The following is a 23,501-nucleotide window of genomic DNA, read 5'->3' as shown; positions in this document are numbered from 1 at the left end:
ATTGTCTTCTTGGGGAGCTAAATGTGTTTGGTTTTATAATGTTAAATTTTGAGGTCGGATCTCTATAGATACTGCAGGTAATAGCTGTTAGGGCAGATATGATATATACAAATCGTAGTAGAACTAGTTTCTCCACGGCTCAAACTGATCACTCGGTCTGTTTTCAGAATAGTAATCGCCATATAACGACAATGATATCGTCCAAAATTATTATTTTATGATCTTTATATTAATAATGACTATAATAATATTCGTTATATTTATAATCACGATAAATATAATATAATTAAAAATACAATCATAATCATAATTTAAATACATCAACCTTGATAATTATGCTCGACAGAAATCTCTAATCATATTGCCGAGATTATTTCCATTCTCCACACACACACACCACAAAATTGATTTTCTAGAAGGTTGCTAATGTCATATCATTTTTCTAAAGAAAAATATAGACTAAAGAGAGAGATTTGAATATCGCTTAGGTTGAATTCAAATTTAAGCTACTTCAAGGTGGGTTCAAATATATTTTAAAATTAAATATTATTATTAGTTAGTCTTAGTAAAATTATTAAAAAAAATGTCAATACTAACTAGGAGACAGAAAATAAAATAAACGATCAAAAAATAATTAAAAATTTAATTAACGTAATTGTTGTTAGAAAAAAATGACCTTGGTGATAATTTTACAAAAAAGTAATTTTGTAATCAAAATAAAAGAATAATAGATTGATCACTAATGATGTAATTTGTCTTTAATTTTTAAAATTCGAGAAGAGTGCATAAACCCAACCATCGGTATTTTTTAATTTTGTGTTGAGTCGGACTTCGATTTAGGATAAGAAATATGTAATTTGACCCAACAATAATAGTATAATTATCATTTGTATATTTTAAGATAATTGTCATAATATTATTTTGACTTATATAATAAATAAGTTCTTAAAGTATATCTTTTTCATTCGAGTACCTAAAGTATTTTTGGTCAAAATAAATACATAAAATATTCATTTTTATCTAAGTACCTATTTTGAATAGTTTAAGTACATATTCTTAGGTACCTATTTTGACAAAAAAATAACTCTAGGTATTCATTTTGACTAAAAATTACTTTAGGTACTTACATAAAAAAATTATTATAAACCTATAATATAATTTATAGATATACCTTAAGCACTTAATTGTAATATAAACTTATTATTCTTTTAATTTTTTTTAATTAAACTTTATTTTATCTCATAAAAAACTTATATATATATATATAATATATTCAGATCAAATGCATATTTTTAATTTAGACTAAAATGGAATTAAATAACAAATGAAAAATACTATTCCATTTAAACTATAATCAATAAATTAAAAATTCAACACAGGTGGATCCATAATTATCCCTCACTAGAGGACATATTAGCAGTAATAGGCTAATAGCAGTGGTAGTTAGGGATGGCAAACAGATACAATTTCAGATTTCGTACGACATCTGTTTTAATTGGAGCGGGGATAATTTTAGTGGATAGTGGGCGGGTGTGGATTTAGAAAGTGATACCCGTCGGGTAGTGGGCAGATAATGGGTTTGATACTTTACCCGCCCCACATCTGCCCGCTCAGATAAATATCCATTACATTTTGGACATTATGAATTTAGGTGTAATTTTAGAGAGTAATTTATAAATCCTAATATTGTATAAGATATAACTTGTTATTTAACCAAATATTAGGGATAAGTTAAGTTTATTTATAAATTTTCTATTAAAACCTCTCATTTTCATTATTGCGCCGATCTTCAAAGACAGTCTAGATTCTACTTATTTTCAATTTCATATGTTACTATCAAGTTTCTGCTAATCTTCAAATGATGTTTGGATTTTGTGGTGTTTTTGGTATAAATGATTCATTGTCTTAGGATATTGGAAGTGATTGCATAATAAAATACTCGTTTTTTTAGTTAAAATGTCGAAATCTTATATCAATCTGCATGCATTGATACTGGTTGGAACAGTTCAAAACTTATCGAAACTGTGAAAACGTACTGAAATTCGGATTAGAATGGAGCTTAGAGTATTTGATATCAGTTTAGGCAAAATGAGTAACTATTAGTTTTATTTATGTGTTTGTTTTTATGTATAACTTAAGTTTGCTGTCAAGCGGATTTAGCCGGGTACATCTCTAATTGGATAGTGGGTGTGGGGATGAATTTGAGGATGTACTCGCATGGATGTGTGATTTGAAAATTTTACCCATTATAAATGGTGGGCAAGTGATGATTAAAAAATATTAAATGGATATAGAGATTGGATAGGTATCCACACCTGACCGCCCATTTGCCATTAGTGGTAGTTGTACGCTACAGTACAAGCTATATAAAGCCAACCCAATAACGGGCGTCAAAATACCCATCCGCTCTCGCTTTCTCTCTCCGTTGGATTTTAATCTCTCTCTCTCTCTCTTATTTTTCCTTTTTCTTATTATAATAATTCTAATTCCTGCTTCGATTCTCTCTTGCATCATAAACTAACCGCCTCGTTTCCCCAGGTAATTCTTCTTTTTTTTTCTGATTCTGTAATCATTTATTTGAATTTTTTGTATGATGTTCGTTACTGTAAGATCGATCTCTTTTTATTGATTTTTTTTCAGGTTTAATTAGAGAGAAATCCTGGTTTAGACTTTGACTTGTTTGATTGATCAACGAAATTAGGCATTCAATGAATTTATCAATTTTCTCTGTTAATTAATCGGTAACGATTTTGGTAATTCCGTTCCAAAAGTTCACACTTTTTATATTTTGTAAGAAAAACAAATTGAAAATTGAAACCCTAAGGTAAACCTGTTACTTAGGTTAAATTCTTGTTTTAATGTCAATCGTCGTTGATAAATGTTAGCTTAGGAAGAAAATTGCAAATGTATGTTGTTGAGTTGTACTTATGATTCTTGATTCTAGCTCGTCGAATTCATTAATGGGTTTTTGACGTCTTGATTACTCAATAATTTGACTATTTGTTCTTATTTTTCTCTGCTTTGTGTTTGAATAGTTTTAATTTAAAAGTTGAAGGAACAAAACAGAGGTGGTGGGGGTTTTATTTGGTTGTGGCTGAGACTGGTTTTAGGTTTCGAGATGGCAGAAAAATCGTGTATTAAGCGCCTTCAGAAAGAATATAGAGCACTTTGTAAGGTATTGTTTTCTCTTTGTACTATTTCCTGCAATTCATTCTATTGTTACACTTTATATGAAGTTATGAGCCTGGGAACTTAGATATTGTAGAAATCTTGTTAATCATACCAAGTTAAACTTTCATGTTGTTGCATTTTCCCAATTTTCATTTCTGTGTGGTTTATGAACTCTTTTTTCAATGCAAGGAAAATTTTATCTGGTATCCTGCCTATGAGGCTTGATCCTGTAGAGGTTGCTTAATTAGGGAATGGGCTGGAACTTTATTTTGTACAAAACCGTAGTCTATATTGTCTATTTTATTGGTTTATCAACATCAATTCAGCATTATGTTTAAATTCCTTTGGAAAATATATGAAAAAAAGTTATATATCTTCTCTCTCTATACTAGTAATTTGGAATTATTAAAATATATTGGTTCTAGAATGATTGTTATTGGCATAACTTGGTTTCTTTTCAGATATTTTAACGGTTATTCTATGAACTTATAGGAACCGGTTTCTAATGTTGTTGCTCGTCCATCCCCAAGTGACATTCTTGAGTGGCGTAAGTTTATTAAATCTTTTTTTCCTCCTTTCTTTAGATAAGCTCTGTAATAGACTAATACTAATGTCAAAACATCTTCTATAACGCCAAGGAATTTGCATACGGTCCTAAGATTTTATCCATATAAAACAAGGAAAATGATTGTCTTCATGTTGCCTATTGATTTGAAGAGTGATTCATGGAAGGAATTAACCTGACTGTTGGCTATTTATATATAGGGATCTCAGTTGAGATTCAAATTTATAAACCTCCCTGCTACCTAAGTTCTGGTCTGTAAATCTGTGATTGAGTGTGCAAAATGCACTTGTTCATTTAGTAGACTTCTGGAATATTTACAATGAAATAGAGTCCAATCCCTATTGTCGTACGATCTTATTTTAGTCTTATCTAATTAGAACTTAAAAAGATTTTGCCTTGAACCTTAATTTTGTTAGTTAATTTTTCTTGCACTTTCTAGTAAGTATGAGTTATGATATTATTAGTGATCAGTACATGCCATGTTATTCCTAATTGCTAATTCCTACTTATTCCTAATGTTGGACTTGTGATCCAACATCCAAGCTTCTCGCCTTTTTATACTGAATTAGGTTGCAGCAGTGGTTGGTTATGATTGAACTATTATGAGTTTTATTTAAGTCCTGGTGTGGATGTAGTAGATTTTATGGACTTCATTTAATTTTTCTGCTTCACGCTTTCAGATTATGTGCTCGAAGGGAGTGAAGGAACACCTTTTGCAGGTTGGCTAGTTTATCCCATTTTAGCTTGTGATTAATTTTATCTAACGGCTGTAGAATCTGGAAGTAGTTATCTCATGCCACCATCATGTTTTTTTTTCGGTGCCAAGGTGGGTATTACTATGGAAAGATCAAGTTTCCTCCTGAGTATCCCTACAAACCTCCTGGAATCACGTATGCAGTTTCGACCTTTCAAAAATTTTGATAGAAAACACACATCTCTTTGTAACATCAAATTAAAAAATTTCATTCATGTAGAATGATCACCCCCAACGGACGCTTTATGACACAGAAGAAAATATGCCTGTCCATGAGTGATTGTAAGTTTTTTGAAGAATAACTTAGGTATTCCTGTTTATCTATATTTCTAATAACTGATTTCATTCTAACCTTATTCATATTATTTTTCAGTTCATCCAGAAAGTTGGAACCCTATGTGGTCTGTGTCAAGGTACAGGATTTCAATCTGACACCATCTTTTTTAGCACCTTTCTTTACTTGTAACAGGATGGTGTTGACATGTTAAAAATTGCCAAAGATTGCTAACTTCCTTTGTTTTCTTGTGCAGCATACTCACTGGGCTTCTTTCATTCATGGTGAAATTTGGAGTCTTTTCTTGCATCTTAATTCATTTAAATTACAGTTTTGATAAGCTGCAGTGCTTCTTGCTTGCATTGGCAATGTACCCTTAAGCCAAGCTGCCTTTTCCTTGTGCAGATGGATAATAGTCCTACCACCGGCAGCGTAAACACCACTGCTGCTGAGAAACAACGCCTGGCAAAGACCTCCCTTTCTTTTAATTGTAAAAAGTAAGTTTATTGCTTCACCTCCGTTGCATTCTTTTTCTTTTCATCTTTCTGTTTTTGAGGATCTAGGGCCTTCAAATCAATTTCACCCATTTTCTGCTACTGCGATTATGCTTCTGTTTCTGTTAATTGTTTTTGGGTCGACTTTAAATCTATTACCATTGGCTGGATTCTACATTGTTATTAGCTAACAGATAAAACTTTTCCGGATTGCACATTATGTTAACAGTAAAATTTTGCTATATTTTGTTTTCGAAACTTTGCATGAGCATATTTTCTCTATGGCAGTCCAACGTTCAGAAAACTGTTTCCAGAATATATCGATAAGTACAACAAGCAGCAACAGCTTGTGTCAGACCATTTATCAGAAGAATCACCTCAAGGAGAAAACCCCAAACCCGAGATGGAAAAAATTGTCAACTCCTCAGGGGAAGAAGTTAAAAAGGCAGATAAACTGAGGGACACAAGAAACAGAAAGCAGCCGTTCCCAACGTGGATGATGTTGTTGCTGTTTTCAATATTTGGAATCGTGATAGCGTTGCCGCTGCTTCAGCTTTGATGGCCACATGGCAAGATTCGGTTATGGTTAGTGAGAATACAGTGAGTGTGTAGGTGAGGGAATCCTTTTCAATGCTCGAGTGTAGAGGGGAGTTTTGATAAGATTCCAGGGAAGGTAAGTTGGATTATAATTTGGCGTATGTTAATGCTGGTAATTTAACTCTCGAGTTTGAAACATTACGTGCTTGTAATGTTGGTTGTGTTTATAATACTTTGCTTTTATCCACTTTATGCTCTAAAGGTATCACACTCTATTTACAAAATGATTCCTCACTCCACATTAAATACTATTTGTTGATAAGTTTTGTTGTACGTTGTTCAAGAATAATTCTTTTCTTCCTCTTCCTTTCAGAATTGATTATCATATGCCGTCCTTTTTGTTTTTACTCCGGTAATGCAATTATAATTGTAACCATACAACTATTTAGGTAACACATTCAAGTGACAGTCATAAAAATTAACTATTACCAAGTATTTATATATAAAATTTGAGAGAGGAAGGTTTAATATGATTAATATTTAAAAGCAAGAGAACCTAAAATAAAATTAAATAAATTTGGAGAGATGATAATTGTTGGCACCATTTTTCGCCAACCTAAATGATAAGATTAACAAACAATAAGACATAGTTTTTATAAGAATATATCAATAATTTTATATATACTTGATTAGACTCATAATCAATTCAACTCGAATTATTTGATCTAAAGGTTGACCTAAACCGAAAACAACCGATCCGATTCGAAAAACAATCGATCCGATAATCACCCGACCAGATACCCGACCTGACCCTTTACTGTACACCGAACCAAATCTGATCCGACCGAACAAAATTAAACCGAATATAATCTAGACTAGAAATGACTCGACCCAAACCCAATCCAAATGACCCATTTGCCACCTCTGCCTACATTTTAACTTGAAAACAAAGAAACAAAAAAAAAATAATGAAACCCTGCTATGCTCTCAAATAACCCATCAAAGAATGTATCATGGCTGCCTACATTGTAACTTGTTAACAAAGAAACAAAAAGGAAATAATGAACCCTGCTCTGCTCTCAAATAACCCATCAAAGAATGTATCATGGCTGCCACGCCTAATTTAATTAACTTCACTAAACATACCCAACACTCTCACAAAATGCCAATGTAATCTCCGACAAAAGAGGGTTTTCGATCCATTTCACGACTCTTTTACCCAAAGAAACCATGGAAGAAACGAGAAAGCTTCGGTCAGGGACCACGTTAAGCCTGCAAATAGGGCAAGTGGTGCCAACTTTAAGCCATGCATCGATGCAGCCGTCATGAAAACCATGGCCGCACCTTAGCCACCGGAGTTTCTCCCCCTTGGACACCTCACTAATGCACACTACGCAATATTCAACTCCACGGCTGCTGCCTCCGATACTCACGGACCATTTGTTATAAACACGAAAGCAACCGCTGATGACGACGACGAGCGAAGCCGTGGAAACCGAGGTTACTGATAGCATATCTTTGGTTAATGGCATGCTCGGGTCTTTTTTGTTGTGTGCAAGGGTTTTGAATCGAATTTTATGGTTGTGGTTGTTGGACTGGTAATTAAGCAAGGTGGTGGTGGTGGAGCTGCTGTAGTGGCAGGTGCCGGACACGTTAAGGCAAGTAGATGGAACTTGGAAACGGAAGATGATTAGTGGGGAGAAAATGCGACTGTAATCTAAGGCTCGTTGATTTATGTTATTATTCTTGGCTTTGACGTATTCTTTTGTCCGCTATCAAACCATGTACGATAGATGTTATTCAAACAAACAATTGTTTAACATTCACTTTCAATTACATAAGTGATTACATAAATTAGATATTCAAATCTGTAATTAGCCTTCGTATAAATAGTACGTATTCAAACAATACATCTATATATTCTCCGAATATTTAATACATTATAGTTTTAATATATGAATTAGTAAATTCTCTAAATCCATAATATCCAAATTCATTTAAAATATATTAAATATCCATTAACATCGAAAGTAGACATTCAGAATTTTGTGACCAAGCATGAGCTCGTTTCTGTTTCAATTAGGGGTAATAAATGAATCAAATTTAAACAATAAAATTATGTTAATGTTCGTTTATTTTTTTAAAGATGTTTTTGTTCGATTCGTATTTATTTATTTATTTGTTTTAAAGATGTTCCTGTTTGGTTCATTCCCTTACATGTTTATTCCACACCTTTTTTTACGCTTTTATTTTATTCAACAGCCAAAGAAAAATGGTGAAATTATGCTACTAGTCCTTAAATTCTGTAGGCTTCACAATTTGAACTCAAATTCCATCATATGTTTAATTTAATTCCTACCACCGTCAATATTTAAAATGTAAAAAACAAAAATCGGATAAACGAGTTTATAAACGAGTCAATAAATGAGTTTTCAAATATGTTTGCTCGTGATATAAACGAACCGAACATATTTATTAATGTTCATTCATTTATTAAATGAATATAAAAAATATACTTATATTCATTTATTTAATTTATTAAATAAAAAAATATTATACGAAAAATTCATAAAAACACGTTGGTTCATTTAAGCTTCTTAGTTTTAATAAAACCTTCAAACCCATAAAGTAATGATCTGAATGAAACCCAGCCCACCAAATAAACAGCCCAATGGTGGCTTTCAACAAGTGGGAAAAAAAGGCCATCGTTATCTATAACCCAGCGTCTGCAAACAACAGAAATGCATCTCTTTTTAACTGTCTGTGTGATTCTCTCATGTTTCAACTTAAGTATCTTTGCATCTCAAATACCTTCCCTAAGACCTCTGTTTCTCTTGCTGTTTAGGCTTATGTCGTACTGATGTTATCGACACTCAAACATTCTAAAAGAATAAGAAAGAAAACCTCCAGCTGGAATGTGGGCGTCTAGCTTATTTTAAACTCTGTTGAGATAAGATTCCAAGTTCTGGGTTTTGATTCTTTAGGCTGAATGACCTCCCATGTCTTTGATAGGTATGTTCTATGTTTTATTTGTCATTTACATGTGTAGGTTTAATTTGTAGTTTTTGAATTTGGTTCACTTTTATGGATTTTGTGTGGTTAGTGTTTAGAGAATTCTGGGTTTTTCGTTAGTTATCCGCTCTGGTTCTCAAATTTGGTTTCTCTTGGTGTTTGTGGTTATTACAATGCTTGGCTGCCTGAAACAGATATTGCCACTGCTAAACCTTCCTTGCAAGGCCCTCTGGTTCCAGTGAGGGTTCAAGTTTTGTCAAATACATGGAAATCCTCCCCATTGCCGACGAGGATAAAAGTTCATGTGGGACATCAGGAGAACCACTGTGGAAAACTCCAGATTCGAGCCGTTGCGACCCTCAAACCCAAGTGTCCGAAACAAGATGGACACAGCAATAAGTCACAGCTTGGTGGTAATTCAAGCCCTTCATCAACTCGGCTCGAACCTTTGGAGATGGGAGACTCGGATGATGAAGTGGACGAGAGGGAAAAGTTAAGGCGGATGAGGATTTCTAAAGCGAATAAAGGAAACACGCCTTGGAACAAAGGCAGGAAGCACAGTGCAGGTAATCTCCATTAACTTATGGTACTATATTTTGATTTGTGCGTTGCTGATTTGTTGCAATGATAACCACGGATGCATTGTGTCTTTACCTGCAGAGACCCTTCAGCGGATAAGGGAGAGAACAAGGCTTGCAATGAAGAATCCTAAGGTGATGTCATGTAAGAAACTTTTATGTTATCACAGGGATCGAACTTTGTGTGCTTTTTATGTAACTGGTTCATGTAGTTCTTTCCGTCATCATAATTCCATTAGGATGAATGATGTACTGATGACAATTCAGATCGCTGAAACTAGTTAAACAGAAAAAGCTGAAAAGGAAACAATTGAATGGAAAGTCTTTTTCAGTGTGGTCTGAACTCTCACACTTAAATTGGGGATCAATGGTGCCATCTCTTGAAAATGATGATCACCTTTCACCGATTGATATTTTTCTTTTATCATGTATATAAATACGTTTAAATGGCTTAACATAATAGTTATTTACTCTAATGTAAATTTCGAAATGCAGGTCAAAATGAAGTTGGTTAACCTTGGACATGCTCAGAGGTGAGTGCTTCATTGTCAATGCTTTAGTTTTAAATTTCCCTTCTGCCTCTTCTATTTCTATCCACTTCTCTTCAGAATTCTGTATGTGTGTATCCTGAATGTTGTACTTAAGTTTTCAGCCACTATATATCGAACTTAGGTCATTTATATACGTTTTTGTTTCTACCTTGTTAATACGCAAATTAACTTTTTCATAATGATTCTACAGTAAAGAGACAAGAGAAAAAATCGGAGTGGGAGTCCGAATGGGATGGGAAAGGCGTCGCAGGAAGTTAATGTTACAGGAAACTTGCCACTTTGAGTGGATGAACTTGATTGCCGAAGCGTCTAGAAAAGGATATTGTGGTGAGGAAGAGCTACAGTGGGATTCTTACAAGATATTAGATGAGCAGTTGACGAAGGAGTGGTTGGAAAGTGTCGAACAAAGGAAATCTATGCCTAGACCAAAAGGTAGCAAGAGAGCACCGAAATCCCTTGAACAGAGAAGGAAAATTGCAGAAGCCATTGCAGCCAAATGGGCTGATCCGGTAAGTGCTTTCACGTTTCTTTTCTTCTTCATTTTACGACATCAACAATGAATTATGACATTGATCGTAGGCATCTACAGATTGGATTATTCCAACTGATGTGGATTTTTTTGTTTCTTGCTATGTGCTGAATAGGAATACCGTGAGAGAGTTTTCTCTGGCTTGGCAAAATATCATGGCATTCCATCTGGGGCTGAAAGAAAACCGAAGCGGAAGCCAACAGCTGGTACACAGTCCAAGCAAAGCCCTTCGAAGCGGAAAGCCAGTGATACAGACTATTCTTCGGCTAATGAGACTATAAGCCCAATTGAGCGGATAAGGATTCGAAGAATAAATAAACCACTTTATAAGGATCCTATGGCAAGTTCCAAGCTTGAGATGCTGAAGAACATGAGAGCACAAAGAGCAGCGGAAGAATCAAAGAAAACCGAAGCTGTTGAAAGGGCAAGGTTAGTCTTTGCCTTATGTTCCGCAAGCATATTACATTAACAATTTCGATGCCACATAGATAACTATCAGTCCGATGCATCATCTTCCTGCATTTTTTTAGTGGGCTGCTAATTCACTGCTTAACTCAATGCTACATATATGACACCAGACTTTTAATTGCTGAAGCGGAGAAGGCTGCAAAAGCCCTCGAGGTCGCTGCAATGAAGAGCCCTGTTGCTCGAGCTTCCCTTATCGAAACCAGAAAACTTATAGCAGAAGCAATTCAGTCAATTGAATCGATAGAGATCAGGCCGATTATACCCGATGAGAATAGTGGATGCATTTATGTCCACTCGGCTGAACCGGTTAGCCCAGTGGAGAACAAAATACAATCGGAAAACATTGGTATGGACCAAGCAGAACAGAAAGAAGTAAACGGGAACCAAACCCTTTCAATAACCAAGCATGAGGAATTTAATCTCTCTAGCTTTATCATCCCAAAGATAGTGAATGGCGACAGGGATGAACAACTTGCTTCTCCAAGTGCGAATAACCATAGTTTATCGACTCTCAGCTTCGAAACTTTGATAAAGTCGGATTCATCTAAGCAACTCAACTTGTTGAAAACAAATGGGGCCATCGAGCATGAGAAGAATCATCCGGTAAATGGAACCAAAGTTAAGTTGAAGGATGATGGTGGGCCTTCTAAAGCAGTCGCCATAACCAAGAAATGGGTTCGTGGTAAGCTTGTTGAAGTCACTGAAGAAGTTTCACAGGGACCATGAACTGCACAACAGATGGTCATAAGTTCCAACATACTGAGCTGTGGATTTGTGTAAAATATGTCAAATTTTGTTTTTAGTCCTTGCACTAGACATAAGTTGTGGATTTAGTCTATGTACTTTAATTTGGTTGAGATTATTATTATTGGGATAATGGAAAGACTTGAATTAAGCCAATAAGACGGGAAGAAAGAAACAAAAGGGAAGAAACCGAGAACTGAGAGAATGCTTAAAAAGCAAGAAACAGAGAACTGAGAGAATGCCTTGTGCCTTATTATTGTAGATGGAAAAAGGAAACTAAATGTTCACATGTACAGAACGGTGAAAGAATTTCAATGTATGGGTATTTCACCAGTTGGACTCCATTGCAACATATTACAAACTGCTGGGACTGAATTGAAACCGAAACTAAAGTTAAGGTGCGTATAATTATTTTACAATGAAACCCAAAAAAAATATTCAAACACGATTACAATCACCAAAAACAATCAAGCGACAGTTCTATGGCCATTACATGTAGTCATGTGTATTATCAGGGTTGTTTGTCCGTGGAGACACACCTTGGTCCGACCCTGTTGTTCTCTTACTCATGTTAGCTCGTTGTGCGAGTCGAACCAATGCTTCGACCACTTCCGACATAGGTGGACGAAACTCGGGCTCCGGCTGCACCAAAGAAACAAGCAAAGGATCAGTTTAAGGCAAAAAAATCGTCTCATTTAGCCAAAAGATATTACCTGGACACAAAGAGCAATGACATCTGCAAAACGTGAGAGAGATTTAACCGGGTAAAGCCCTTCAAGAGCCGGGTCAACCATCTTGGATAGAGTATCGATATCGTGGAGCTGAGGCGTAGCCCATCGAACCAAAGATTGCTCTAGTCTAGGCCTTGTGCTGTAGAAGAAAAAAAAGTCGCATGGTAATTAGAATTGTGATTGTAGCTAACACGTGAACGATGGACTACCCGACTTTTCATGGATGACTCCTCACCTGTCAAATGGCTTACGTCCGGTGAGAAGTTCCAGCATAACCACTCCGAAGCTGTAAACGTCACTCTTAAGAGAGTACTGACCGGACATAATAAACTCGGGTGCACTGTATCCAGACCCCACATCATCACGATTCAGTACCTGAATACCAGAATGAGAATATTTCAGTATATACATAAGCAACTACTGAAACACTTGGGTCTAATAAAGAACTCGCATCGAACAGAAGACACATAATTCGAAAATAAATGATGTACGACAAAGTTGTGTATAGTTAGTGGGAAGCACAATAGTTAACATCAAAAAATATTTACTAGTTCATGCAATAACACAGTGACTTCTAGAATTCACAAAATGTACCTCGTCAGCATTTGGAATAAAGGATGCCAATCCCGAGTCGGAAAGGTGAGGATTGAGCTCAGCATCAAGTAAGATGTTGGTTGACTTGATATTTTTATGAACGACGGATGGCGAGCAAACTTCATGCAGGTACCTGATAATAAACACCTTTTATCAATTCCATATAGCCATTGCCCATTTGCAAGATATAATAGCAGAACACAATACATACCGGATCGTAATGAATATTTAGAGATTCCTAATAGTCAACAGATACTCTACTAGCAACTTACAAATAGTTAATCTGAAATAATAATGAATCGGATATCAGTAGTTTCCGCTAATATTTTTAACCTCATCAGACAACTACCTGACTTTCCAAGGTTCAAAAGGGTCGGTAATACGAGTAGGCAAAAGTTCTACAAATAAATAATAGCTATTGCCGCCCAAGACTGAATTTTCGACTTACTCTAGAGCACGTGCAGTCCCCAGAGCAATTTTGACACGGGAGTTCCAAATCAATGGCTTGCTGTACTCATCCGGCATATGCAGGAAGTCGTGAAGAGAACCATTTTTGTGCAACTCATACACAAGCAGGTGTTGACCATGCTCCGAACAATAGCCGACCAGTTCTGTTACATTTGTGTGATGCAACTGGGAAACATTTGAAACCACCTCCATAAAATCGTCCGACATTCCGCTGGGAAGAGCTACTGAATCTATTTTCTTCAGAGCAAGAACCTATGGCAGTATGAACCCAACTTCTAGGTTAATACCGACTATAATATTTCTAAAAAAATTAAGGCAAGAAAATGAAAAACCATGGAAACAAATTTCTGAAGATCGATGATATCGGAAATTAGAAGATTAAATATGAGAATGAAAAGAGTATTTATCATGTTAGAGCAGGCAGAAAACTGAAATGGCTATAAAAATTCAAGCACCAATAACGCTCCATTATTTTGACACGACTATGGATTTTCTAGGCAGGAAGATTCTACCTTGCCATCGCCAAACTGAGCTCGATAAACACGTCCAAATGGCCCTTCACCAAGAAAATTTTCAACACTGAAACTGCCTGTAGCCATCTGCAGGTCTGCTATTGAATATGATTTAACATTTGTAGGAGGCGGGACTGATTTCTTAACAACAATAGGCTTTTTATTAAACTCTTCCTCATCGAATGATTTGTGACGGTCGATAGGAGGGGGTCGAAGATTTATTGAAATGGAAGTATCAAGTGCCTGGCTGTCAAATGAAGATGAAGACTTCATGGATTTGTTTTCTGCAACACGATTTCAAGCATGAGAAACAAATAGTTAGATCAAGAGAACTGATCATGTTTACAGTGACACTCAACTTGGCCACCATGCAGAATTACAGATAGACGATTAAGTGTTACCGTGCACTTCATTAGAAGCAAGAGGAGCAAGGGATTGATTATCGAGCTTTTCGATATCCGAGGTTGACCTCCTGGATCTTCTCTTCACAAGAAAGAACGCTACAATAGCTCCAACAACGAGGATCGATATAACTATTCCAGCTATGGCTCCACCTCCGATTCCTGAACTGCTACTCCCACCACGAGAAGCATCTGATCCAGAACCATTGCTACCAGAGTTGCGCTTTCTGTTGCTTCTAGTAGCAGGAGTTCCAGGCGGAGGTGGGGGTGCAGGCCCCGAGCTCCATGAATTACCGTCACTCCTGTCATAGAGATTATTCAGATTGAAATTATAAATAATTTTCTTTGAAACCATGAAGAAACTTCAACACTCGATAACACGGTCAAATGCTTACTTCAAATTGATGCTTTTCAATTGATCAGGCACCCAGCCGGCAAAACGGTTATTGGAAACGTCTCTGTGAGACACAAAAACAACCATTACAAACCGCAATAACATACGGTCAATTACAAGATAAGAAAACAATATATGATATCTAGCATTATCGAAATGATATGCCAGTTACCCACAGAGTATCAAGGGGAAGATTTGCAAGGACATCGAGAGTGCCCGAAAACTGGTTATTTTGCAAGTACCTACAAAACGGTAAATAATATATGTAAAGTAAAAATTAAAATTCATCATACAAAGTGTTACACAAAAGATATCTACTCTTATACTTACAGAGAGCTTATACCGGTGAGATTCCTAAAACTCTCGGGTAGAGAACCGGTCAGAGAATTGAAAGAGAGATCACTAAATCAAGGAATAAAGATAAATTTTAACTAGGTATTTCGGTTAAATTGGCTTAAAGAAAGACAATTAAAAAATTATATATGTGATCAGAGGAAGGAAGAACATCTTACAATGTGGATAGGGAAGAAAGTGACCAGAACATGTCACTCAATGCATTCTGCAACTGGTTATGAGCAAGATTTCTGAATTTCCACAAATGGGAAATTACAAAACTGTTAGACTTTAAAAGTTACGGACTTTGCGTCGAGAGATGAATAATCAGAACATTACTTACAGGTATTGAAGAGAAGGCATCTGGCTGATAGAATAAGGGACGCCTCCAGTAAATTGATTATACTCAAGATTTCTGCATTCGGATGAGCATTATAGATAAATCATTTAAAAAAATCAAGAGGAAAGTAAACAAATGCACGAATGAAACATACAATCGCTGCAAGTTCTGAGGAATATTATATGGTATGTCTCCAGCAAGATTGTTATGGCCCAAGTCCCTGCAGGTTTTCCAAAACATCAGTATGAATCAGATAAACATAGAACAGATCAATACACTGGTAAAGCTAATAGATTTCTTACAATTCTTTCAATGATGTTAAACTTTGAAGACTGTAACCCAATGTCCCAGAAAGTCCGAGATTTGACAGTTTACTGATAAAAAGGCAATAGAAGAACATAATGTAGTGAATATCAGAAAGATGTAGGATAAGCAGTCTAAAAGGAAAGCAGGGATAGAAGAATATCACATTTCGGTGACACGTTTGTTTGAGCAAGTAACACCTTTCCATGACTGCCCACATGGATCGCCATTGCTAGCAGTCCACCCTGTTAGCTGCTGTGGCGAATTTAAAGCGCTGTACATAACCCCAAGGGCAGAAGCTGCATAACAAACATGCCAACATGCAGAATGAGTAACCCGGGGAGAGAATTCCTAATTATAATAAGTACTTCCATTAAACAACATAACCAGCTAAAGCTAAACTTCCATTAAAGAGCACTTCCAAGCACAACATTAGAACATGAATGAAACCCGGAAATTCGAAAATTAATATCTCAGTTTAAAGTATCAACCACTAAGCAGAAAACTGATTTATTTGCAGAAAAAGCTTAAGCAGTGTGGCCATAGAGGAAAGACCTTGCCCTCAACAAAATCTACAAATAGATATAAACTGTCATGATTTCTGGAGTTAATATCCAACGGAAGAATTTCGATTGCCGATATGGGTTCGGCAAGTTCTAACCGTTAAGGCAGTGGTCTCTCCAGGCAGACGAGCAAAATGGCACTTTGGACCAGTCAGCAACAATCAAGAGAAAAAACAAAAAGGGTGTAAATTTGTCCAGAATCTCAAATCCCAGCAAGTTATGAATTAAATTGCCAACTAAAAAACCAAACTTTCCTCATCCTTATATCATCTATATACAATCCCACAAAGAACCCATCTCTGGAAATCAAGGTCAAAACTTTATAAACACCACCGACAAAGTTAAAATACCATCGCCATCAAACAAGTCCATTTTAGATAAAAACATAGCAGAGAGCAAAGCCCTAAAAAAAAGTAAAACCAAAGATCACAGATTTGGCAATGAAAAAGCAAGCAACAGCAAAATCTATGAATCTAAACATAATAAATCTGAAGAAACATAAAGAAGTAACACTAACCATCTCCTTGGTCTGTTTCGCCATTGACAAATCTTGGATTAAACCCCAGAATGCAGACTGTAAACAACACCAAAATCAAAGCTTTCCTCCAATTCTTCACCATCTTTCTCCGAAACTGGTCCCTTCCCAGAATCCAAAACTGGCCTGGTCTTACACCATTTCGCTTCTTACTCTCCTATCTCAATAAAAAATTGTTTTTTTTTTAATTCTGTTGTAGGCTTTTATACTTGTTCAGCTATCAGTCCATAACCAAGCAAAAGCTGGCAGCACGATTAGCCGGAAGAATGCAACACCACACACTGCCCTTATATTTTCATTGCCTGGACTGTAATGTTATCATTTTTACATCAATATTTATATATACACAGAGTTCCCCCAAAATTACTGATTTTTGCTGAATAATTTATATTATATAATATTTTTTTTATTTCGTGGGTTAAATTTAAAATAATGAATAACAAAATAGGTTTAATGGCTATTATTAATATCCAATAATGAAATAGCAGTTGTGCTTATGTAAATTTCACACGGTTTTAGGGTTAGGGCTTTAATTCTATTTTTGTTATTATGATTATACAGCTTTTAAGAGTAGTTGCCATCAGATACCGAACTGTATTTTATAAGAACAGAAACTATTAGAATAAAGACATGATATAATGAATTCCTTTGAAGATAACCAAAAAAAAAAATCATAATAAAAATAAATTATTTAAGTTGGTTGAACCAGTTCTTTTAATTATTTCTTTTATTTTTATTGTTTAAAACAATTTACTCTATATTTGAATTGGTGTTACCCCACTGAATTATTAATTCTTGATTCAATCAATTCAAACATGTCTCGAGGATCATGATTCAAACCTTAATATTATCATATTCTCGTTTACATTGTGATACCATGGACAAAGCCAGAGGGACATGTAACTTAGAGAATCAAAGAAAAGATAAGGTAGAGATGACGATGGATCATATTAGATTGAAATTTTTATCAGTAGTATCTTTTATTTAATTCGACTTAATTTCAGGGAGATAACATCTAATCTAAAAAATTGGTTTGATTTTTTTTATATAATTTCATATTTTATCTGATTTAATTCGATATAAATATAAAATGTAAGGTCCTAATTGAAAAAAATGGAGAGAACATTTTATCAACCATCCCTAAAATATAGAAAAAAAATTATACTATTGTCTCATGTTGGATCAAAAAAAATTACCCTAAACTCGAACTTGGTTCGACCTCGTAATTTATATACCCCAACTTGGTCTGATCTGAACACAATTTTTTTTAATATTGATTCTATCAAACCATAACAATAACAAAAATCACCAGGATCAAGTAAAATTGTAATCCCTAAATAAACTCTTCTCAAATTTTTCGGCTAATGGTAATATGGTCCTGATTTCAATTTCATCTTTAGATAAATAGGAACCTTGTTACTTTAAAATAATCTATGTGTGATTTAGTTTTTTAAAAGTTAAAGTTCATATATCCTGCAAATGTAGTTGCTCTAACCTATGACTTTAAGAGAGAACTATATTTCTTTTAACCATTGAGGCAGTGGCAGAACTGGTGATAAAGTCTGGGGGTAACGTAAAATTATAAAAATTTCAAAGGTTTAAATTAAAATCTTTTAAAATTTTGAAGGTTTTAGTTTACATTTTTCCAAAAAAAAAATTAAAATCTAACTAAATATTTTGAAAATTTGAGAAACTTAATGATAATTTTTAGAAATTATGGGAGCAGGTTTAATCAAGAACATTAAATTTTTTTAAAGATTAATCTAAATTTTTAAAAAAATTTGAAGATCAAATTAAATTTTTTGAAAATTTTAAAAAAATACATTGTAATTTTATAAATTTGGGGGGCATGGCCCCTCTAGTCCCTATTACCTTTCGCTAGTGCATTGAGGCCACTTTATAAAAGTTAAAGAAATTGTGTTAAATTCTAATTCTATCCCGAGATGAGGAAAAATAAGAGAGTTTAAAAGAACGAAATGAATTGCTCATAGTAAAATTAGAATATATGTCCTAAGAGAATATAAAAAAAACAAAGATAAACAGCCGACTAAATATGTTTGCTCATAAAAATTGTAAGGTAATAAGTTATTATAATATAAGATTGTATTTTCATTTTAAATATAAGATAAAAATGCATTCAAACTTTATTACAACATAATTCAATTTCGACTATCAGAATTTTTTTTGATTTGGACCCGTGTTAATTTTTATACTAAAAATGTTATTTTTACTCGTATGATAGGCAGTTTTAACAAAATATATCAATTGAATTGATATTCGTAATATCGCAATAATTCAAGAATTATATATATATATATATTATTTAATTTATGATTAACCTCCATCCATTTTCGCTTGACTAATCGACATAAGAGCTTAAAGAAATATAGTTTGACCGAACCCTAGAATTTGGTGCTACATTAAAGCTTGCGTTATGTCGTAAGTATGTCACATGAAATTTATTCGGGTAATTAAACGTGGGGACCAAATTTTCCCAATTCTCTTAGATCCTTAAATGTCAATCATAGGCCTCTTTTTTTTTTTTGGTACCCATCAAAGCGCATGAGTTACCTATTTTGTTATTTTTAAGTCAATTAAAAGTTTCAATTCTGATATTTAAAAATGAAACAAACTAAATTACAAAAATCATTATCTTTTTTATAATATCCAATTCAAATTAATTAATTAATAAATCAAGTATTAATAATTATGTAAAAAAAAAAGACACCCTCCGAGGCTCCGACTGTTCAAATGTTGACTTAATGAAAATGTGTCATTCTCGAGGGTAGTTGAAAAACAATGAAATGATTACTTAAGCTTTCACAATGGAAAAATTAAATGAAATCCTTTCCATGTCCAAATCAACGAACCTATTCATATTTTTGTTGACAAAACAAAAACGTATGTTTCTTTGCTCCAATGGCACCCACAATACTACCATAAATATATAAAGGCGTACTTAACTTTTATCACTTTCTTTTATTTAAGTACCTAAAATATTTCTTGGTTAAAATAGTTACTTAAATTATTTTTTTGATCAAAATAAATATCTAAAGTATTCGATTTTTTCATCTAAGTAAATAAGATATTCTTTTAAAAAAAGCGCATATAAACTTTTTTAGAACTTATATTAAAAAAAATTGAATACTTTAAGTATATATTTTGACAAAAAAATAACTTTAGGTACTTTTTTTTACCAAAATATATTTTAGGTACTTAGATGGAAAAAAAGTATACCTTAAGTACGTATTTATAATATAAGACATATATAAAAGATAAAAATACATAATATCTAATTGACGTTTTAATTTTAGGGTAAAGTATAAATATGGTCCCTGATTATTGGATTTTGTTTTATTGAATCCTACTGACTATTAAAAGTTACAAAAGGTCCTCAGTTATACAGAGTTGTTTTGTTGAGTCACTCAACTATTAAAAGTTACAAAATGATCACCCTGACTATTTATTATGTTCTAAATGCGTTCATTTTTTCCTTAAAAATTAACGATCGTATGAGCTATACGTTAACATGCTGATTGAGATATGATAGTCATTTGAGATTATGATATTAGATTTTTATCATATATCGGTCAGTTGGTTAGCATCCAACTCATATTGTCGTTAATTTGTTTAAAAATAAAATGACTAGTTTGGAACATATTGAATAACTGACTGACTATTTTGTAACTTTTAATAGTCGAGAGACTCAGCAAAGCAAATCCCTATAGTCGGGACCATTTTGTAACTTTTAATAGTTAGGAGACTCAATAAAGTAGTATCCTATAATTAGGGGACCATTTTTATTTTACCCTTAATTTTATTTTTGAATGTATATATTATTTTAAAAATTCAATTATAAATTTATTTTTTATTTATGAAAATTGAGAATATAGTTTTATTTTAATTCATTATGACATACTTTTATATTTAAAGGAAATTGAAAAAAAATTCTCAATTATTAGTAAACATATGAATTTTAGCTATTAATTTTTTTTATAATCTGTCACATAAAAATTGTTAAACTGTTAATTTAGTGAATTTATTATATACAAGTTGTGAGTGAAATTGAAGAAAATTACTTGTTGAATCATGGATAATTAGTGAGTATAAATTATAAAATAAATAAATGATGACAAAATGGTAGGAAAATGGGCTTGTCAAAAAGGACAGGCAAAAATGTGTTGCAGCCACGTGGCCTTTATTTTATTCCATGTCTTTTGTCTCTGAGTTTCGAAAAATAACGTTCGCAAACTCAATCCATACTGTCGGTGTTACTTAAGCCTCTGAAAGATGGGCCTAAAACTATAACCCAATCTTCAAGATACAGCAAAGGCATATGTACTCGGCCCATTCATTTAATCCCTTTAATAAAAGAAACCCATGTTATTTATCTAAGAAAATACCTAACTCAATTCCCAATATATTTTTCCTTTTTTATTTTTAGAAAATAATTTTTATTTATTTATTTTTAATATATTTGATGATATACCAAGTTAAGATATGTTATTATAAATAATCGATTAGTTTAGGTAGATAAAGCACTGGATTCTTAAAGTATCATTAAGGGTTCGAGTCATGACATTTAAGAATGAAACAAATTAGGCTGGAAGGATTATCCCTATATTAAACCTTTATAGTACTCGACTAAGATTAATCGATTAATACATCAAATACCGATATTTATATAAAATAAGTTTAGAAATGTTATTCAAGTAAGATTACGTGAATTCCAATAGTTTTAAATTCTTGCAAGACAAAGTTGGTAAAGAGTTTTGTGGGCAGAAATCTAGGGATTTCGAACCGTGTGTACTTATCCTTGTACCCGGTTTTTAGCAAAATGACAACTTTTAGTTCACTCAAAGATATATATACATTGTATATAGGTGCTGAAATGTAAAGTCAATCTGTAAAATAAGCGAACTAATTTACTCTAATAAAGTGTCAACTCTCTTGTACGAACCAACTTAGTTCAGTGGTTAAAAGAATCGTCATTATTCTTAGAGGTTACAGATTCGAACAACAACGATTACAGCAAGATGATTCAGTGCTCATTGACAAATGGTCGAGAGTATTTAAAACATATACTACTTTAAAATCATTAGATTCAATTCAATCGATAAACAATGAACCGCCGAATTATTTAATGTCACCAATTACCTGGAACAGAAACTAGTTTGCAATTTAAGCTTCAACCCATACCCATGAAACCAAGTTCAATAAATAAGGATAGTTTTGAGGTCCGCAAATATAAAGTGGTTCTCCCCAAAGTTCAATATAAAAACAAGGGTTAAATACATATTTGACCCTAAAATTGTTCAGTTTTACTACTTTGATACCATTTTTACTTAAATGTCAAACATCTTATCGTAAAATGATAAAAAGAAACAAGTAAAAACATATATGAAAAATCATTTTATGGGAATTTTCGATTTTTTTAGAAGGTTACAAATTTTCATCCATCGAGTATTTCATTAAATTCTCGACAATTATTATTATACTCTTGAGATATTTTTATTAAATTTTAAACTCGATACTTTATTTATCGTATTTTTAAAGAGAATATTAATTCAATGATTCATACGATCTCGTCAAAAGAAATTAAATTGTTTGCATTTGATGGGATAACTAGTCCTAGTAGTATCATATTACTCAATATATATATATATATATGAGTTTAAAACCCAACAAGATCAAACAATTTAATTTTCTTGACGAGTTCATTTGTGACTCTTGATATGTTTGTGTGAATCCTTTGTAGCTTTTGACAATTTATGTAAACTTTATGAGGTATTTTTAATATTTTCTTTGAAATTAGAAGATAAAATTTTAAATTTAAAACTGATATAAACATTTAAAGAACACAATACCAATTATTTAGGGGTTTAACCGATTATTCGATGGACAACACTCTACAGATTTTTTTGAGTTGAATACCCCTCAGCATACCACAAACAATTATGGAGCTATACTTTATCATGAACACATCAAGAATATAATACCAATTATTAAATCAAATCTGATAAGTTGTAATAGGTTCACTCTATTGTTTTTTAGGGAGATAAGATTTAAATTGATTTACTTCATCGTCTTTTCATGAAAATCGAATATGAAAAAGTTGATGATAAACCATTTGAGAGTCATTGGAAAGCTATTAAGAGAATCTTGTGTTATTTGAGTGGGACTTTAGATTAAGGCCTGTTTTTTAAGCAAGTTAGTGTGTGCAATCTGGTTTGTTATACAATTGTTGATTGGGCTTCATTCGTGGAAGATAAGAGGTCCACCACAGGTTACGGTATTTTTCTTGGGTCTAATCTTGTGGCTTGGAGTTTCAAGAAGCAAGGGGCTGTCTCTCGGTCAACTTATGAGGCTGAATACCACAGCCTTACTAATGCTGTTGTTGAGTTGGTCTGGGTTGAGTAGTTTTTGTTGGAGATTGGTATATCTCTTGTTAGCAAGTCAATAGTTTGGTTTGATAACACTTCTACAGTGTTAATGGCTGCAAATCCTACACACCATGCCAAAATAAAGCATGTTTAAATAAACTTCAAATTTGACATTTGTTCCCTCTTCCGAGCATGTGGTTGATATGCTAACTAAGCCTGTTTCACCTTCTTCATTTTTTGATATGAGAAGAAGACTTGGTGTTTTTT

At 33.5% G+C, this 23,501-nt stretch overlaps 4 protein-coding genes across 7 annotated transcripts; 2 read left to right on the top strand and 2 right to left on the bottom strand.

Moving 5' to 3' along the window:
* Nucleotides 1-2,399: 2,399 nt before the first annotated feature.
* On the top strand, nucleotides 2,400-6,047 carry LOC120137523 (ubiquitin-conjugating enzyme E2 34-like). 3 transcript variants are annotated; one of them, XM_039153256.1, is made up of 10 exons: nucleotides 2,400-2,538; nucleotides 3,036-3,175; nucleotides 3,664-3,718; nucleotides 4,417-4,455; nucleotides 4,563-4,626; nucleotides 4,711-4,772; nucleotides 4,864-4,903; nucleotides 5,021-5,048; nucleotides 5,170-5,261; nucleotides 5,547-5,817. In XM_039153256.1, the coding sequence occupies exons 2-10, from the start codon at nucleotides 3,119-3,121 to the stop codon at nucleotides 5,815-5,817; spliced, it is 708 nt and encodes a 235-aa protein (XP_039009187.1). In that variant the 5' UTR covers nucleotides 2,400-2,538; nucleotides 3,036-3,118. The 3 variants fall into 3 exon arrangements, with proteins under 3 accessions (XP_039009187.1, XP_039009186.1, XP_039009188.1); XM_039153255.1 differs by having other exon boundaries at nucleotides 2,402-2,538; nucleotides 3,029-3,175; XM_039153257.1 differs by lacking the exon at nucleotides 2,400-2,538 and having other exon boundaries at nucleotides 3,119-3,175; nucleotides 5,547-6,047.
* An 884-nt stretch (nucleotides 6,048-6,931) lies between these two features.
* Nucleotides 6,932-7,327, bottom strand: LOC120137591 (E3 ubiquitin-protein ligase RHA2A-like). The gene has a single exon (XM_039153307.1). It carries the CDS (start codon nucleotides 7,325-7,327, stop codon nucleotides 6,932-6,934), a length of 396 nt encoding a protein of 131 aa, XP_039009238.1.
* Nucleotides 7,328-8,670: 1,343 nt separating this feature from the next.
* On the top strand, nucleotides 8,671-11,724 carry LOC120137568 (protein SON-like). Its single transcript, XM_039153295.1, has 7 exons — nucleotides 8,671-8,807; nucleotides 9,002-9,373; nucleotides 9,468-9,520; nucleotides 9,881-9,918; nucleotides 10,127-10,445; nucleotides 10,581-10,894; nucleotides 11,044-11,724. Exons 1-7 carry the CDS (start codon nucleotides 8,795-8,797, stop codon nucleotides 11,657-11,659), a joined length of 1,725 nt encoding a protein of 574 aa, XP_039009226.1. The 5' UTR covers nucleotides 8,671-8,794; the 3' UTR covers nucleotides 11,660-11,724.
* A 296-nt stretch (nucleotides 11,725-12,020) lies between these two features.
* LOC120137566 (protein STRUBBELIG-RECEPTOR FAMILY 6-like) lies at nucleotides 12,021-17,149 on the bottom strand. 2 transcript variants are annotated; one of them, XM_039153293.1, is made up of 16 exons: nucleotides 16,834-17,149; nucleotides 15,920-16,052; nucleotides 15,753-15,824; nucleotides 15,605-15,670; nucleotides 15,454-15,525; nucleotides 15,290-15,361; nucleotides 15,108-15,179; nucleotides 14,954-15,019; nucleotides 14,779-14,841; nucleotides 14,384-14,685; nucleotides 13,983-14,266; nucleotides 13,451-13,722; nucleotides 13,003-13,135; nucleotides 12,644-12,783; nucleotides 12,391-12,547; nucleotides 12,021-12,319 (listed from the first exon to the last, which is right to left on the bottom strand). In XM_039153293.1, the coding sequence occupies exons 1-16, from the start codon at nucleotides 16,934-16,936 to the stop codon at nucleotides 12,167-12,169; spliced, it is 2,160 nt and encodes a 719-aa protein (XP_039009224.1). In that variant the 5' UTR covers nucleotides 16,937-17,149; the 3' UTR covers nucleotides 12,021-12,166. The 2 variants fall into 2 exon arrangements, with proteins under 2 accessions (XP_039009224.1, XP_039009225.1); XM_039153294.1 differs by having other exon boundaries at nucleotides 14,384-14,689; nucleotides 14,786-14,841.
* Nucleotides 17,150-23,501: the final 6,352 nt, after the last annotated feature.

This window comes from Hibiscus syriacus, unplaced genomic scaffold (assembly GCF_006381635.1).
Source record: "Hibiscus syriacus cultivar Baekdansim isolate YM2019G1 unplaced genomic scaffold, ASM638163v2 tig00110674_pilon, whole genome shotgun sequence".
Taxonomy (NCBI): domain Eukaryota; kingdom Viridiplantae; phylum Streptophyta; class Magnoliopsida; order Malvales; family Malvaceae; genus Hibiscus; species Hibiscus syriacus.
This window is presented reverse-complemented; position numbering and strand designations above follow the sequence as displayed.

Coding starts and splice junctions, on each gene's coding strand:
- LOC120137523 (XM_039153257.1), top strand. CDS start 3,119: ATGGCAGAAAAATCGTGTATTAAGCGCCTTCAGAAAGAATATAGAGCA. Junction 4,456..4,562: donor TGAAGGAACACCTTTTGCAG/GTTGGCTAGTTT, acceptor TTCGGTGCCAAG/GTGGGTATTACTATGGAAAG. Junction 4,627..4,710: donor TACAAACCTCCTGGAATCAC/GTATGCAGTTTC, acceptor TCATTCATGTAG/AATGATCACCCCCAACGGAC.
- LOC120137568 (XM_039153295.1), top strand. Junction 9,374..9,467: donor AGGCAGGAAGCACAGTGCAG/GTAATCTCCATT, acceptor CTTTACCTGCAG/AGACCCTTCAGCGGATAAGG. Junction 9,919..10,126: donor AACCTTGGACATGCTCAGAG/GTGAGTGCTTCA, acceptor ATGATTCTACAG/TAAAGAGACAAGAGAAAAAA.
- LOC120137591 (XM_039153307.1), bottom strand. CDS start 7,327: ATGCCATTAACCAAAGATATGCTATCAGTAACCTCGGTTTCCACGGCT.
- LOC120137566 (XM_039153293.1), bottom strand. CDS start 16,936: ATGGTGAAGAATTGGAGGAAAGCTTTGATTTTGGTGTTGTTTACAGTC. Junction 15,180..15,289: donor CTTTCTTCCCTATCCACATT/GTAAGATGTTCT, acceptor TCCTTGATTTAG/TGATCTCTCTTTCAATTCTC. Junction 14,842..14,953: donor AATCTTCCCCTTGATACTCT/GTGGGTAACTGG, acceptor TGTGTCTCACAG/AGACGTTTCCAATAACCGTT.